General features: G+C 34.5%; 1 protein-coding gene across 1 annotated transcript in view; it reads left to right on the forward strand.

Annotated features, from left to right (window-relative positions):
- Window positions 1-15,051, forward strand: part of LOC127123373 (uncharacterized) — a 19,412-nt gene extending 4,361 nt beyond the window's left edge. Inside the window, exons 7-15 of the mRNA XM_051053594.1 lie at window positions 77-190; window positions 548-622; window positions 722-850; window positions 1,649-1,673; window positions 6,945-7,035; window positions 7,195-7,203; window positions 7,470-7,563; window positions 14,259-14,447; window positions 14,912-15,051. Of these exons, the coding sequence (XP_050909551.1) occupies window positions 77-190; window positions 548-622; window positions 722-850; window positions 1,649-1,673; window positions 6,945-7,035; window positions 7,195-7,203; window positions 7,470-7,563; window positions 14,259-14,447; window positions 14,912-15,051 (866 nt within the window). The remainder of the gene's footprint in view (window positions 1-76; window positions 191-547; window positions 623-721; window positions 851-1,648; window positions 1,674-6,944; window positions 7,036-7,194; window positions 7,204-7,469; window positions 7,564-14,258; window positions 14,448-14,911) is intronic.
- Window positions 15,052-15,392: the final 341 nt, after the last annotated feature.

Raw genomic sequence — 15,392 nt, forward strand, 5'->3', positions numbered from 1 at the left:
TTGTTATTGTTGTTGTTGTTATTGTTGTTATTCCGACTATTATTCTTTTTGTTGTTGTTTTCTATTGTATTATTAGTAGTTGTTACTGTTGTTGCAATTGTTGTTATTGGGGTTTTCGTTGTTGTTGTATTTCTTATTGTTATTGTTGTTGTAGTTGTAGCAACTACTTTTGTTATTTTTTCTACTATTGGTGTTGTTGTTATCGTTGTTACTATTGTTGTTGTTGTTGTGGTTGTTGTTGCCAATTTATTATTATTTGTAGTTGTTGTTGTTGATGTTGTTGTTGTTGTTGATGTTGTTGTTGTTGATGATGATGTGGTTCTTGTTGTTGTTGTTTTTGTAGTTGTTTGTTGTTGTTGTTGATATTGTTGTTGTTTTTGTTGTTTTTAGTTTTGTTTTAGTTGTTGTTATTGTTGTTGGTGTTGTTGGTGTTCCTTCTGTTGTTATTGTTGATGTTGTTATTATTTTTATTATTATTGTTGTTGTTGTTGGTAGTGGTGGTAGTGTTGTTATTAATGTTATTGATGTTGTTTTGTTGCTACTATAGATGTTATTGTTGTTATTGTTGAAGCAGTTGTTGTTGTTGGTGGTGTTATTATCTTAATTGTTGTTGTTTTTCTATGTTGTTATTGTTGTTGTTGTTATTATTGTTGATATTGTTTAGTTATAGTTGTTATTGTTGTTGTTGCTGATATTGTTGGAGTTGTTTTTGTTGTTGTAGGTGAATATGTTGCTACTGCTGCTGCTATTATTGTTGTTGTTTTTCTCGGTTGTGATGTTGTTGCTTTTGTTGTTGTTTTTCTCGTTTTTGCTGCTATTGTTATTGTTGTTGTTGCTCTTTCTACTGCTGGTATTATTATTGTTGATGTTGTTATTGCTATAGTTTGTGTTGTTGTTGTTATTGTTGTTGTTGTTGTTATTGTTGTTGTTGTTATTGTTGTTGTTGTTGTTGTTGTTTTTGTTAATGTTGTTCTTTTTGTTGTTGTTGATACTGATGTCGTTGTTGTTGTTCTAATTCTTGTTGTTGTTGTTGTTGTTGATACTTGTCGCTACTGCCGATTTCACGATGACAAAACCGGGACTGACAAAGAGATGTCCGTCCTTCAAAGGGGCATGATCAGAAGATTCTCCGTCGAATTTTATTTAAGTACCTCTATCAGAGAGGCAAGGGGAAATAGTCGATAAAACCCTCAAAAAGAAGGTGCACACCGAAAGCGCAAAAAGGGAAAAGGAAATCGGTCTCGCAACCGAGACCTAGGTTTGGAAGTCGGTTACGCAAGAGGAAGGTATTACCACCCCTCACATCCATGGTACTCCAATGGGTACCATTTGGGTTGTTTACGTATGCGGATATTTATCACATTTATTATTTTTATTTTTAAAAGAGTGTATAAAAAATGCTCGGACTCTGGGAGTTTTTGTTTATTGTGCTCGCAAGGATTGTGTCCCTTGTGCCTGTGTATCACTCATTTGAGATGAGGAATCAGAGCTCCGTAGTTCGGAGTAGAAAATGTTTCTATGTTGGCTGACTTTACCTTTGAGAAAAGGGTTTTCAAAGTGGTTCCCTAAGGCACAAAAAATAAGGTTTGATGGGTTGAATTGATTTTACCTTGAATAAGCGTTTATGAAAAGATTTGTTTATGAATAGATTCTACTAAAGTCTATGGGCGGAGGTGATTATTCTAGACAACAAGCCAAGCGTCTTGCGTCCAAAATAATCAGAGTAAGGGTAGGAATGCTCCATTCTTACTCATTCTCCACCACTTAAGGCTCGTGGTGCACAATACTAATCGTAGTTTTTAAGTATTTTGAATTTGATTATGAAAATTCCACCTGAAGTTGGATCAAGGGTTTGTTTATTTGATTATGAAATTGGGTAATGCAATAGGTATGCAAAGTAACCAACAAGAAAGTAAAGGGTCTCATTTTAAGGTATCCCAAGAGAAAACCTTGTGTGTGCAAAAGCGACCTAAGCTAAACAAAGGATAATGGTCTTACAAACATGCCCCCCTAGGGTGGTGCCATGATGCCATTCTTAGAACCACTATGCAAGTTACATATGAAAATCCAAAGTTTGGAACAAAGTATCACAAAGTAAAGGAAATGCCTCCAAGCAAAGGTCCTAGGATGGGATCCTCTAAGTCCAAGTTGATTAAGTGGAATGATTTGTTTTTGGTCTTATCATTTTATCATGTTTTTGTTGTTTTTAATGTATGATAATAGTAAAGATAAATGACAATAAAATAAGCATGTATGATGAGTTCATACAATGGATATGATGATGATGATGATGAATACTTAAATGTAAATTACAAAGTAAATGACATAAAAGTAAATAATAAAGTAATAATGATAATAACAAAGGTTAGTGTTAATTAATGTTAATAAAGTTAGGTTAAGTTGGTATTATGATCAATGGATCAACACTTGAGGATTATCTATCCTTAGGTCAATAGATTCAAAATATGGCGCATCAGGAGATAACTTATCACTGATGCAAATTATTAAAGATGATCAAAGGATCAACTTACAATAGATTTGTAACAATGAAAGTTATGCTACCCCAAGTCCATCTATCAATAGATTGACAAAAGGAAGACTATAACAAACTCAAGGTTGAAAGTTAAAGTTTGATTAAGTTGATTATGTTACACAATGTATAAAGATCAAATCATAATATTAACAAGATAGTAAGGGTTAATGTATGATATAAACAAGTTAATATAAGAGTTTAGTGGGTTAGTATAAACAAAAAGAAATGACAATGTATCAGATGAAATCACAAGTTAGAATATGTACATGGATTCATCTACAAGTCAAATGGCCCAAGTTGATTGATGTAGGGGAAACCTATCCATGATTCAAAGTACCATGGATGATCACTTGATCATCCATTAGTATGTTTGAAACAAGGAAGGTTTAAGCAAACCTAATCAAATCCCTATCTTGACAAGTGTAGGTTTCATTAGCCCATGGATTCAAGACTTCATAAGTCCATCAAAAATTATTTTCATGACTTGAAACAAGGAACCAATAAATTCTAGAGACAAAAGTAATGGGGGTCCATGTTTAAAATATTTTCATAATGATAAAATAAATGAGGGTAAAAAATAAAACAAAGTTGAAAATAAATAAGGTGTAAATAAACAAAATGGAAAATGAAACAAACAAAAATAAACATTTTGCACATGGTAGGGCTTGAACCTCTGACCTTAGGGTCATGGGGGGATCAACCCCCTCTCCCACTAGGCCAAGCACCCAATTGTGAAAGAAAATGCGTTGAACATAATAAATAAAATAAAAACAAATAAAATGGAAACTGCATGCAGACCAACTAATCATGACACGACACTGAATATTTTCAAATTTAGAAAAATGCACAAACGATCGTCTTCAACCTTCAACCTTCAAAAATCAAAACTCAAAAATACGTGTTTTTGACCAGATTTTTTGTGGATTCATGTTGCAAACACATAAACAAACTAACCTCCGCACTCACGAGCCATTGATTGGCTCTGAGTGTGGAGTATTTCACCATGAACTAGATGAACACAAATGACCTAATTCAACAATTAAATTGTGAATATGGACTAATCAAAGCTAAAAGTTTAGGGTTAATGATCAGAAGGGAACTTCAAGGTGATTGGTAACTTGTTTTAGAGACGGGGGGTGAGTAGAACTACCTGATAGAAATCGATCTCAGGGTGGTGTTCTGACGACTTAGCTCATCTTAGATGAATCTCAAGGAAGATGAATTAGGGCTTTGGAAAGTTTGAGTCGACGTCAGTGAAGGTTTCTGGGTGGTTGTTTGGGGTTGAAACATTTTAAAACTCAAAACATGATTCTCTACTTTGGAGGTTTTAGCTTGAGTTAGCAGTGGAGGTTTTGTGGCTTGAGAAGCTTGGAAAATGAAGGGGACACCTTCCCCTATTTATAGGGAAGGCGTTTGGATGAATTGGAGGGAAATAACTGAAGGTTTGCTTTAGAATGGTGTGAAGCTTGAAGCATGCTCAAGGTTGGATATTGGAGGACATGTGTGGTTGTTGTCTGACCTTGCTTGCAACTCAGATCACTTTGTCTTGGTCCTTAGCATTGGTTTGGAATAGACAAGGGACTTGGTCTGGCCTGTTATGGATTTTTCTTTTTGGCAATTTGGGAAAATTCTGATTTTGCACATGGGATCGGGTTTTGCAATGTGAGATGTTTTTGCTAGCAAGTTAACTTTAATTTGCACCACAATACCATATGTAATATGTTTGGGAACCATTTGGGATCAGATTTAATTGATTTAAGGACTTGGTGAATGGAAATGCAAAATCTGTCTTGGCATGTCTGGTTTGGCCAATCAGGATGATCCTCAATGTTTGCACCAAGGCCAAATGAAATTGGCTCGTGCATTTTGTATAAAACTTGTGCCAAATGTTGCCATGTCCTTGATTGAATGAAAAAAGAATTAAGTCAAAAGAAGTTGTGGTTTGGAAATGGCAATGTGCTAAAGTAGTGGTCTTGGTCATGTTTTAGGGCATGGTAGGCATGTTGGACCAGCTTGGCCAATGCAAAAATTGAGGTCCTTCCACAATGAATTAGGTCTTGGTCCTTGAAAATTTTTTGGAGAGGAACTCATTTAGGACATTTTTCTCGAAGTGGAATTTAACAATCTTGTGAAATGAGAAAGTTATGGTCTTTGGAACTTCCCATAGGTCATTCTTGCCAAAATGTGACCAACCAACATGACCTAAAAATGGGATTTTGAGATTTCTTAATTTCCAAGGCATAATTGTGGATGTTTTAAGCTCATATGATCATACCATGACGGGAAATAATATTTGGAGCTTTATGGGATGATTTTAGGTAAGTTCATGGGTGGATCAAAGCATTGAAAACTCAAAAATCATGATCAAACCAAGTACTTGTAACATGGATTGAATGGATGTTTAAATGATGGATTTTGGTTGTAATGGACAGTAAATGATGTTGAATGAATGATATGGTGATTGGATGATTGAAATGAAGAAATTTCAATGATCAAGGGATGCCCAAATTAGGATTTCTTAAGCAACTAGGGTTTGGTGATGCAAGGATCATGTTGAGAGGTTTCCAAGGTGTGGGGCATGAAAAAACTTTGGATTTGAGGGGTACCCAATGAAATGGTCAGGGTCTATGGGGAATCAAGACTTGTACATGCCAAATGAGGGTCAAGAGCTAGGGTTATGGTCCTTGGGTGACCAAATGAATCTTAATGCTTATTCAAAGGGGATTCACCATCTAAATTGGGTTTGGAGAGTGAGTGAGATGTATTGAATGATCCTCCAAGATTTGTTGGATGCTTGAGGATGAGATTAGGGTTAAGGTGGCTTGGGCACACCTCAACATGGCCAAGAGACCTTGAAGCTCCACAGTTGAATTACATACCTTGAGTTTGTGGATTATTGTAGATCATTAGGTACAAATGCATATGATATCACATGAATGATATGTATGTTCATGGATTAAGGTTTAAGAAGGTGATTGAGGGTAGGGAAATTTTGAGGTCCTCAATTACATGGTCAAGATCCACAGGGAATCAAGACTTGTACAAGCCAAATGAGGGTCAAGAGCTAGGGTTAGGGTCCTTGGGTGACCAGATGAATCTTGATGTTTCTTCAAAGGGGACTCACCATCCAAATTGGGTTTGGAGACTGAGTGAGATGTCCTGAATGATCCTCCAAGATTTGTTGGATGCTTGAGGATGAGATTAGGGTTAAGGTGGCTTAGGCACACCTTAACATGGCCAAGAGATCTTGAAGCTCCACAGATGAATCCCATGCCTTGAGTTTGTGGATTATTGTAGATCATTAAGTACAAATGCATATGAGATGACATGTATGATATGTATGCTCATGGATTTGGGTTCAAGAAGGTGATGTGGGGGTAGGGAAAATTTGAGGGTTTGGCAACATTGTTGTCGTTGTTATTGTTACTATTATTGTTATTGTTGTTATTGTTGTTATTGTTATTACAGCTGTTGTTGGTGGTCGTGTTGTTATTGTTATTGTTGTTGTGGTTGTTGTTGTTGTTGTTGTTATTTTTGTTATTATTATTATTATTGTTGTTGTTGTTGTTATTGCTCTTGTTGTTGTTGTTGTTCTTGTTGTTGTTATTGTTTTTGTTGTTGTTCTTGTTCTTGTTCATGTTCTTGTTATTGTTGTTGTTTTGTTGTTGCTATTGTTGTTGAGGTTGATGATGTTATTATTGTTGTTGTTGTTGTTGTTGTTGATGATGATTATGTTGTTGTTATTGTTGTTGTTGTTATTGTTATTGTTATTGTTGTTGGTGGTGGTGTTGTTGTTGTTGTTGTAATTATTGTTTTATTGTTGTTATTGTCTTGTTTTATTGTTGTTGTTGTTGGCGTTGTTATTGTTGTTGTTATTTCACTATTGTTGTTGTTGTTGTTATTGTTGTTGCTGATGCTAATGGTGCGAATGTTGTTGTTATTGTTGTTGTAGGTGTTGCACCTGCTGCTACTGTTGTTGTTGTTGTTGTTGTGGTTGTTATTGTTGTTGTTGGTGTTGCAACTATTGTTGTTGTTATATTGTTTTGGTTGTTGTTATTGTTGTATTGTTGATGTTTTTTTGTTGTTGTTGTTATTATTATTATTATTATTATTATTATTGTTGTTATTATTGTTGTAACTACTATTGTTGTAGTTGTTATTATTCTTGATGTTCTTGTTGTTATTGTTGTTATTGTTTTTGTTATTGTTGTTGTTGCTGGTCTTATTGTTAAAGTTATTGTTGTTGATACTAGTATTATTGTTTTTGTTGTTGTTTTTGCCGCTTTTAATTGTTATTGTTTTTATTGTTGTTGTTATTGTTTTTTTTGTTGATGTTGTTGTTGTTTTTATTGTTATTGTTGTTGTTTTTTTTATTGTTATTATTGTCGCTTTGCTGGTATTGTTGTTGTAGTTGTTTTGTTGTTGCTTTTGTCATTGGTGGTGGTGGTGTTGCAACTTTTGTTGTTGGTGATGGTGGTGGTAGTGTTCTTTTTGTTGTTTTTGTTATTGTTGTTATTTTATTATTGTTGTTGTTGTTGGTGGTGGTGGTTTTGTTGTTGTTATTGTTGTTTTTGTATTGATTATTGTTTTTGTTATTTTTGTTGTTATTATTGTTGTTGTTATTGTTATTTTTGTTGTTCCTGATGTTGTTATTGTTGTAGTTGGTGGTGGTAATGGTGTTGTTGTTATTATTGTTGTTGTTGTTATTGTTGTTGTTTTGTTATTGCTATTGTTGTTGTTATTGTTGTTATTGTTTTGTTGTTGTTGTTCTTGTCGTTGGTGTTGTTCTTGTCGTTGGTGTTATTGTTGTTGTTGTTATTATTGTTTTTGTTTTGTTGTCGTTGGTATTGTTGTTGTTTCGTTGATGTTGTTATTGTTGCTGTTATTGGTTGTGGTGGTGATATTGTTGTTGGTGGTGGTGATGTTGTTGTTGTAGGTGTTCCACATGTCGTTACTACTATTGTTCTTTTTTTCCGGTGTTTTTATTGTTGGTGGTGGTGGTGGCGGTGTTGAAAATGTTGTTGGTGGTGGTAATGTTGTTGTTGTATTCTCATTATTGTTGTTATTATTGTTGTTGTTTTTCTTGGTATTGTTGTTGGTGGTGGTGGTGGTGGCGGTGTTGCAAATGTGGTTGTTGTTGTTGGATTGTCATTCTTGTTGTTGTTGTTGTATATTTTGTTGTTGTTGTTATTGTTGTTGTTGTGGTGGTTTTTGTTCTTTTTGTTGTTGTTGTTGTTGGTTTGAATGTGCTCTTTTAAGATTAGTTTTAAGTCATTCATAGTGTCATGTCTAGACTTGCGTCTAGAGTCTGGGCCAATGCAATTTTATAAAGGGTCGCGATAGGTGCATGATCATGCTAGTGGTGGATTATGTTGGTGTAAGCCCTTAAGCCAATACTTTTGGTACTTGTATCGAATTATTTATTAATAATAAAAAGCTTTTTCTTTATTATGTTTTTTTAATAAAGTCCTTAGAATAGCTAGTCCGTTTAATGTGTAGCGAGAAATTCATGATCATCAAGCTATTGACAAGCTAGAAATCAATTAACAAGAGTCGCCACCGTGCTTTTATTGTTTCCAAGGGAAAGGGGAAAAAGTACGAACAAAACCCAATAAGTAAGAAGTTTTCAAATAAAAACTAATAAAAGTCAGAGATCACAGGTAAGGGGTTGGTTACACATAAGGAAGATGTTAGCACCCAAAGTGTCCTAGGTACTCCTAGGGAGCCCTTTTTGTGTGCATATGTATTTTGTACAAAGGGATGTTTACAAACAAATAGAATGGGGGGATGAGAAAAGAATTCATTAGTTATATTTTTTGTTTTTTATTTTTGGCAAAACCTTAGGTCTTGTGTGTACGTACCAACATAAAAATGAGGGATCAAAACCTCGTAGTTCATGCTACAAATTTCAAAATGAGTGTGTTGATTTTAACAAAATTTTAAGTTTGAAAGGCACCAAGGCCTAAAATGATTTGAATGGGTTAGTTCTTTTTGGCTTTTTGAAAATTTAGGTCAAGTATTGTTAAGTTTATTCACAAGTTTGATTTAAGAAAATAAGTTTGAAAATACAATGGCATAAGGCCAAAGTTTCTATCTTTTTGCAAAGGTGGTCAAAGTTTAGAACAAAAGTAGTTCACACACAGAAGGTTTTTAAAAAAATGGAGGGGGAAATTTTGAAATTAAAGAAATGGGGAGAAGATGAAGAGACTATCCTATGCTCAAAATTTTAAAGTTTAGAGTCGAAAAGATGTGACCAAATGGATAACAATCCAATAGACAAGTATGTCCATAGAAACCCAGAATTCCCTTGAACTTTTAGAATCAATCAACACACAAATGCACAATTATATTATCTTGAAGAGCAAGGCATCAAATAAGTATGGCCTCATCCAAGCTTATCCGTTCCATGATATTCTTCAAAAATAGCCCATGCAACAGATGAATTCCACAAGTCACAGGTTCAAAATAACAGCTTCACAATGATCATGTTGCAGATGAATCTTAGAGAGAGTTCTTCAAAGATGTATCAGATGAATTTCAAATTGCAAGCACTTGGTTCTTCACAAATTGGCATTGGCCAAGTCCTTTAGCTTAGGGAGGTTGCCTAAATTCTAAGTCCATTTGTCCAAGATCAAACCAACAGTCCACTCAAAAGTCTTTTAGGTTTTTGTTTTAATTATGTACATTAATGGTCAAAGACCACACAAACAAACAAAGTATATACAAACAAAATATATCACACAATATGGTCCAAATGGACATAGTGAAAATCACATTAACATAAACAATTAGAATGATATGTATAATGGCAAATGAAATAAAGTGCTAAAATTAAATTGCATTAAAGCAAAAGCTTGAAGTTAAAAGTTAATAGTTAGTAAGTTAGAGGTTAGTTTTGTTTTACTTTTGCTTTTCAAGACATTCTTGGGAGAACACTCAACCCACTTATCACAAGCATGGATCCTTGAACCAAAACATCTTCCAAAGGAAGGAAAGAAGGCCAAGTTTCCACACAATACCATGAAAGAGGGGAGACTTACAATCTCACTAACTAGAATGCTTATGCCTTTTCTCATAAATTTAGCGCTATGTTAAGCAATCGTAATTGGACTTATGTAGAAGTCACAACTATTTGAGGTCGGGCAATAGAATTTTGGTGTTAATGCATGTTAGACACATAGTATAATGGACTATGCTCATGAAACAGACCACACACTAAAAAAAATGCAAAAGGTGTGGCCTAATCTCATCCATACTCATGTCAATTTTTCAATCAACTAGCATTGGGACTTTGAGATGTCATAGGCCAAATGAAATGAATGAATTAAGAAGAGGAATGAGATGAAGTGGGAAGGGGATGAATGAGATCACAAATTGGCCAAAGGAGGACTTTTACCAAATTAATATCATTCATTCATTTTGGGAGATGGAATGTACATTCCATCAATCCCCTAAATCCAATGATATTAACTTGACAAAGTCAAATCAACCTTGACCAAGGTCCAACAACAAACAAGCAAACTCAAATAAGTCAATACAAATGGTCAACAAAATTTAATTGGCATTTATTCAATTAAAAAAATAATAAAATAATGCAATTAAATCAAATATGGTTTGTCCAATTCCTAAAATCTCATCAAAACACCAAAGAAATGGCCATGAGATTTATCATAGGTCAAACAAGGTCAAAGGACCTTGGAGAAAAAAATTCATAATTTTTGGACATTTAAAAATATTTTTAAACAATTAAAAACAAATGCAAAATCAATTAATTCATGAAAAATATTAATAATGATCCAAAAAATAATTTTAATTCAGAATATAAAAGAGAAAAATATTTGAAATTTTTTGGTGAAAGTTCCATATTTTTTGGATCAATATTAAATTTAATATGAATTATTGAAGAAAATGAAATTAAAACAAAATATCAAAAATTCAAAAATACGTGGACCATCAGATCTCCCTCATTAATTGAGGTGGCAGGTCTGATAATTCAAAGTGCGCGTTCCACATGTACCTTAGTCAACTGCGCTGCATAATTGGTATTTAAAATAAACGCTCAGGATTAAAACGTGATACATGGATCCTATGGTTCACAGACTTGCCAAGTCATCGCCGGAGCCAGAGCTCCGGTCGTCTTCTCCGGTGGACCTCACCGGACTGGTCAAGATAAACCATCACCAAAAATAAAACACAAGGACATGATCTTGAAGAAAAAATGGCACTGAGCTCGAATCTGACCTCCATTCATTCCAATTCCAAATATATTGAGAGATATGTGGAATTGAAATTTGAGGGAATTTGAGAGAATCAAAGAGTTTAAAATTTCTGCAAATTATCTTCAATGGAGGTCTGAATACATTGGATCTTGATCTGGCTTGTGCTTGGACTCACTTCAATTGCTTGCAGGAAGAGAATGGAATGATTTAAAAGCAATGGATTCCTGGTAATTTAAATTCCAAAAAAGTGGAGATTCAAGCTCAAATTCAAATGAATTTATCAAGTTTATCCTATGAGAAATGAGGGTTTTCAATGGGGGATTAAAGTTGGCGCAATGGTGTGTGAAATTTTGAGCAATTGAAGCTCTATTTATAGCTTAATCATGTGATATTTGCACACTCACTTTCACTTTCCAAATTTGGCAAATGTGATGTAATGCTGCATAGGCGCGTATAGGCCCATGAAATGATGGTTTGAAGTCCATAATTGAAGATCAGATGTGTTGAAGTAGGCTTGGATTGCAAGGCACGTGTACATTGATGCTTGAAGATTGATCCATGCCAAATGATATCATCATGTTTAATCCATATGTAGCCTATGCATTTCTCATCCAAAATGAATGAATTTGAGCTCTTTAGAAAGGTGAGATCAAGAGGAACAACTTTGATGTTCAACACTTTTTCATTTGAAGCTTGTAATTTCGAGAAATTTGAGGTGGAAGTTTGGAAATATTTGACATATCAAATTTTTTCTAAGTGTCAAGCCATATGTCTCAATATTCCACCTTGCTTAACTTTTTATAGGAGCTTCAAATGAGAAATGTGTATTCATCAAAGTTGTATATATCTCAAATACATTCAAAATGGTCACAAATTTCATGTATTTTGGATTGGAAATGATAGAGTTATGCATTTCTGAAGTTGAGGAAAATCCCTTGTTCAATGGTATAGGTCAAAAGTGACCTATAATGTAGCCTCATATCACATGCTCAAAAAAGTTGAATTATCTCCCACTCCAAACATAAAAGTTGAATTAGACACATTGAATTTGATTGTGCAACTTGGAAATATTTCATATCATAAAAATTGAGCAAGTTATGGCCTTGGGAAGTTGACTTTAAAATTAGGGTTTAGACAAAATGACCTATAATGTTTCAACATAGAAAATGATTTTACAAGAAAAACTAGCTCTAGGTCTCAACATGAAAGTTGTTTGGAATGTCATTTAGAGAAAGTTTTGTCTTGGAATCATTTTCATATGGTGAAAATTGTAGGAGATAGGGTCTAGGGAGACCCAGTTTTGATTAGATGAATTCATCTGGCCAACCACCATCAACCAACTTGCTAATTTCCAATTCTCTTAACTTTCTTGGCTCATGGTAGATCATATATGCATAAGATGATGAAATGTGAAGTGTCCCTTGAGAAATTTGATCAATTGGTGAGATAGCTTGTTGGAGAAGTTACTCAAGATACCTAGTCAAACTAGTGTTTCCAAGGCAAATCACCCTCAAACTCTTGAAGAAAACTTGATCAATATAACATGTAGAGATCATTGGGACTCATATATGATGTTCATAACCATTCTTGAATCAATTCTTGGTTGTGCTCTTTGTTTATGAGGATCTCAAACCCTAGATGTGAACTTGATGAATCAATGAGATCATACCCTACCTACAAAAGAGTTAGATAAATACAAAGACATATTTTTGGTATTTTGGTTAGTGAAATGATAATATACAAGTATGATATAATCACAAAGTGCTTGGTGATCTCTCCCAAAACAAACCCAATGAAAGAGGGGTAAGGAGGATGCCAAGACATGACCCTAATGCTAATGCTTATGATGAAATGCATGAGGGATCTTAGGGTCAAAATTGGGGTCTTACATAATGTATCAAGTGTGACTTAATCATGAGATCCCATTAAACATAAGGACATTATTCTTAAAGTATCCATAGTCGAGCTTTGTTGTGAAACAGGATAACATTAAAGCATTAAGACTATTATGTATATAGACCGATGATCACATCTCATGGATCATGGATAAGGAGTTATCAAGTTTTAAACATATGTATGAATATTAGGAGTCATATTTATATTGGATTGACCCGCTATGATGATACTATGTAGAATGTTATGCAAATTATCATAATTTATTCTCATGGTGATAGTGGTGTATACCACCCTTCGACCTGAAACCACTATGGACCCTAGATGTAGAGTAGAGTGCTTGATTGCTGATCAAACATTGTCTGTAACTGGATGACTATAAAGATAGTTGATGGGTACTCCACGAAGCATGATGAGGGACATGAGTGACCTAGATGGAATTTTCCCATCCCGCGTAACAGGATAAATGTTTAAGGGCCCAATATTGAACTGGACAAGGATGACATAGTCTATTCCTTGTGTTCAATATAGACATAAGGGCAAAAAAAAGGGTAATTGTATATATAAGTATTATCACAAAAGGATTTGTTAGATCAAATGACATTTTTTGTGTCTTGGGTAGCAGTGATGTGTTGCTAGATACCTCTCACTGTTTATTATGTTAAATATGTGATTTAATATAATTTCCAATGTCACGAAAACCTACAGGGTCACACACAAAAGGAAGGATTGATGAGAGATAGAGTAAATAAGGAACACCATAAGGTACGGTGCACTTAAGTGAATTATAGAACATTGTAAGGTATGGTGCATTTAAGTAGAATACGAAATGTGGTAAGGTACCACGTGCTTAAGTGATTTTTGGTATATCATAAGATATGGGCCACATACACTTAAGTGGGCTTTTTAGCTTGCAGCCCACACAAGTGTTTATATAAATAGAACCCTTATGCAGAAGCATTTCATTAGATGAAATTTTCGTTTCTCTCTTTCTTTCTCTCTCTCTCTCTCTCTCTCTCTCTCTCTCTCTCTCTCTCTCTCTCCCTCCCTCATTTAAAGCATTCATTCGTAGCAGCTAGCACTGAGACTGAAGGAATCCGTTCGCATGGACTGAGTAGAGACGTTGTCACCATTCAACGCTCATGATCACTCCTTAGATTTGCATCAAAGGTTTCAATCGCCACAAGAGGTAACGATTTCTATCACTGGTCATGCCCATTCGTAAGGATCACTAAAGGAGAATTTTTAATTTCTGTTGCATTTTGGATCGCAATTTTCCTTCAGCTTATGTAATAATTAGTTGAGTCGATACTCTTGCCTCATGTTTCGAGGATGAAACTTCTTTTTGGATGGGGGGATGAGTATTGACTTCATGAGACTATTCCCCAGTGTTTTAGCAATATTTATTTTATTATGGTTGTTTATTACATGTCAAAGTGTGCAGAGGTTGTGGCATCACCAACAAATGATGCCAAAGTGGTCTCAAGGATTTTAATCAAAAACATTTTCACAAGGTTTGACACACCAAGAGAAATTATCAGTGATGAGAGGTCTCATTTCCATAAAAACAATTAAATGAGAATTTAATACCTAAATGTGGTGTAAAACACAAGGCTGTCACCATCCACAATTTAGTAATTTAGGTGAATTATCCAATAGAAAGACAATGAAAGTTCTTGAGAAAGTAGTGAACCCTTATAGGAAGGGTTGGTCAAAGAATTTTGATGCTGTTTTGTGGGCTTATATGATTGTCAATAAAACACCACTTGGAATGTCTCCTTTTAGGCTAGATTATGGAAAAGGTTTTCATCTATTTATTGAGTTGCAACATAGAGCCTTTTAGGCTACTAAGAAATTAAGTCTTAATTTGCATGATATTGGTAATTTCAAGGTTTTGCAACTCAATAAGCTAGAGGAACATAAAATGTTCTCTTATGAGAATGCTGAACTTTACAAAGTAAAGACCAATAAGTGGCGTGATAGAAAATGTCAGAAAGGAGAGTTAGTGGAGGAACAAGATGGTTAGGCTCATTTAAGCTTATAAACTTTTATCCTTATGGGGCAATGAAACTCCTTAATGAGAAAACAAGGAATGATTTTAACATCATGGCCAAAGAGTGAAAACTTACCTTAAGGGTCCTTTATCGAGGAAGAAGATCAAAAAAGATCTTGTTGAACCTTAGTAAATGTGAAAGACAAATTCAAGAGTTGCATGGAGGAAGCCCTGCGACTTAATAATTATTTTAAGTTTAATTTATGTTTGCAGATTGTGTGTTAACATGCCATAATGATAAGTATTATCTTGGCACCTATCTAGGTAGCGTGAAACCACTCATTACCTATGAGTTACGTGATATCAAGGAAGTGTGGAGGAGTTTAAAGAGGAAAATATGCAAGGAGATTTGATAAGGGATGACTATTCTTTTGGATTTTATTTTTGAAAACAATAAAGAAAAGTTAGAAGAGAAAAAACCAAGATATTTTTGCATGTTATGAAAAGAAAATGTTTTTTTTTTGGGGGGGGGGGGGGGGGGGATTGACATATGGTGATAAAGTACTACTTATGTCGTACTTTTATATCGTGTCATTATTAGCTATACCTTTCCCTCATTTATCTCTTAACCAATGACACGGGAAACCACCTGAACCTTAAAAACCAGTAACCTTTTCCTCTCAATTTGAATTTCAAATTTTTAACCTACTAAATTCCAACTTTTTGATAACCCTCACATCTATTGAACAAGAGA

This window comes from Lathyrus oleraceus, chromosome 2 (genome assembly GCF_024323335.1).
Source record: "Lathyrus oleraceus cultivar Zhongwan6 chromosome 2, CAAS_Psat_ZW6_1.0, whole genome shotgun sequence".
NCBI lineage: Eukaryota > Viridiplantae > Streptophyta > Magnoliopsida > Fabales > Fabaceae > Lathyrus > Lathyrus oleraceus.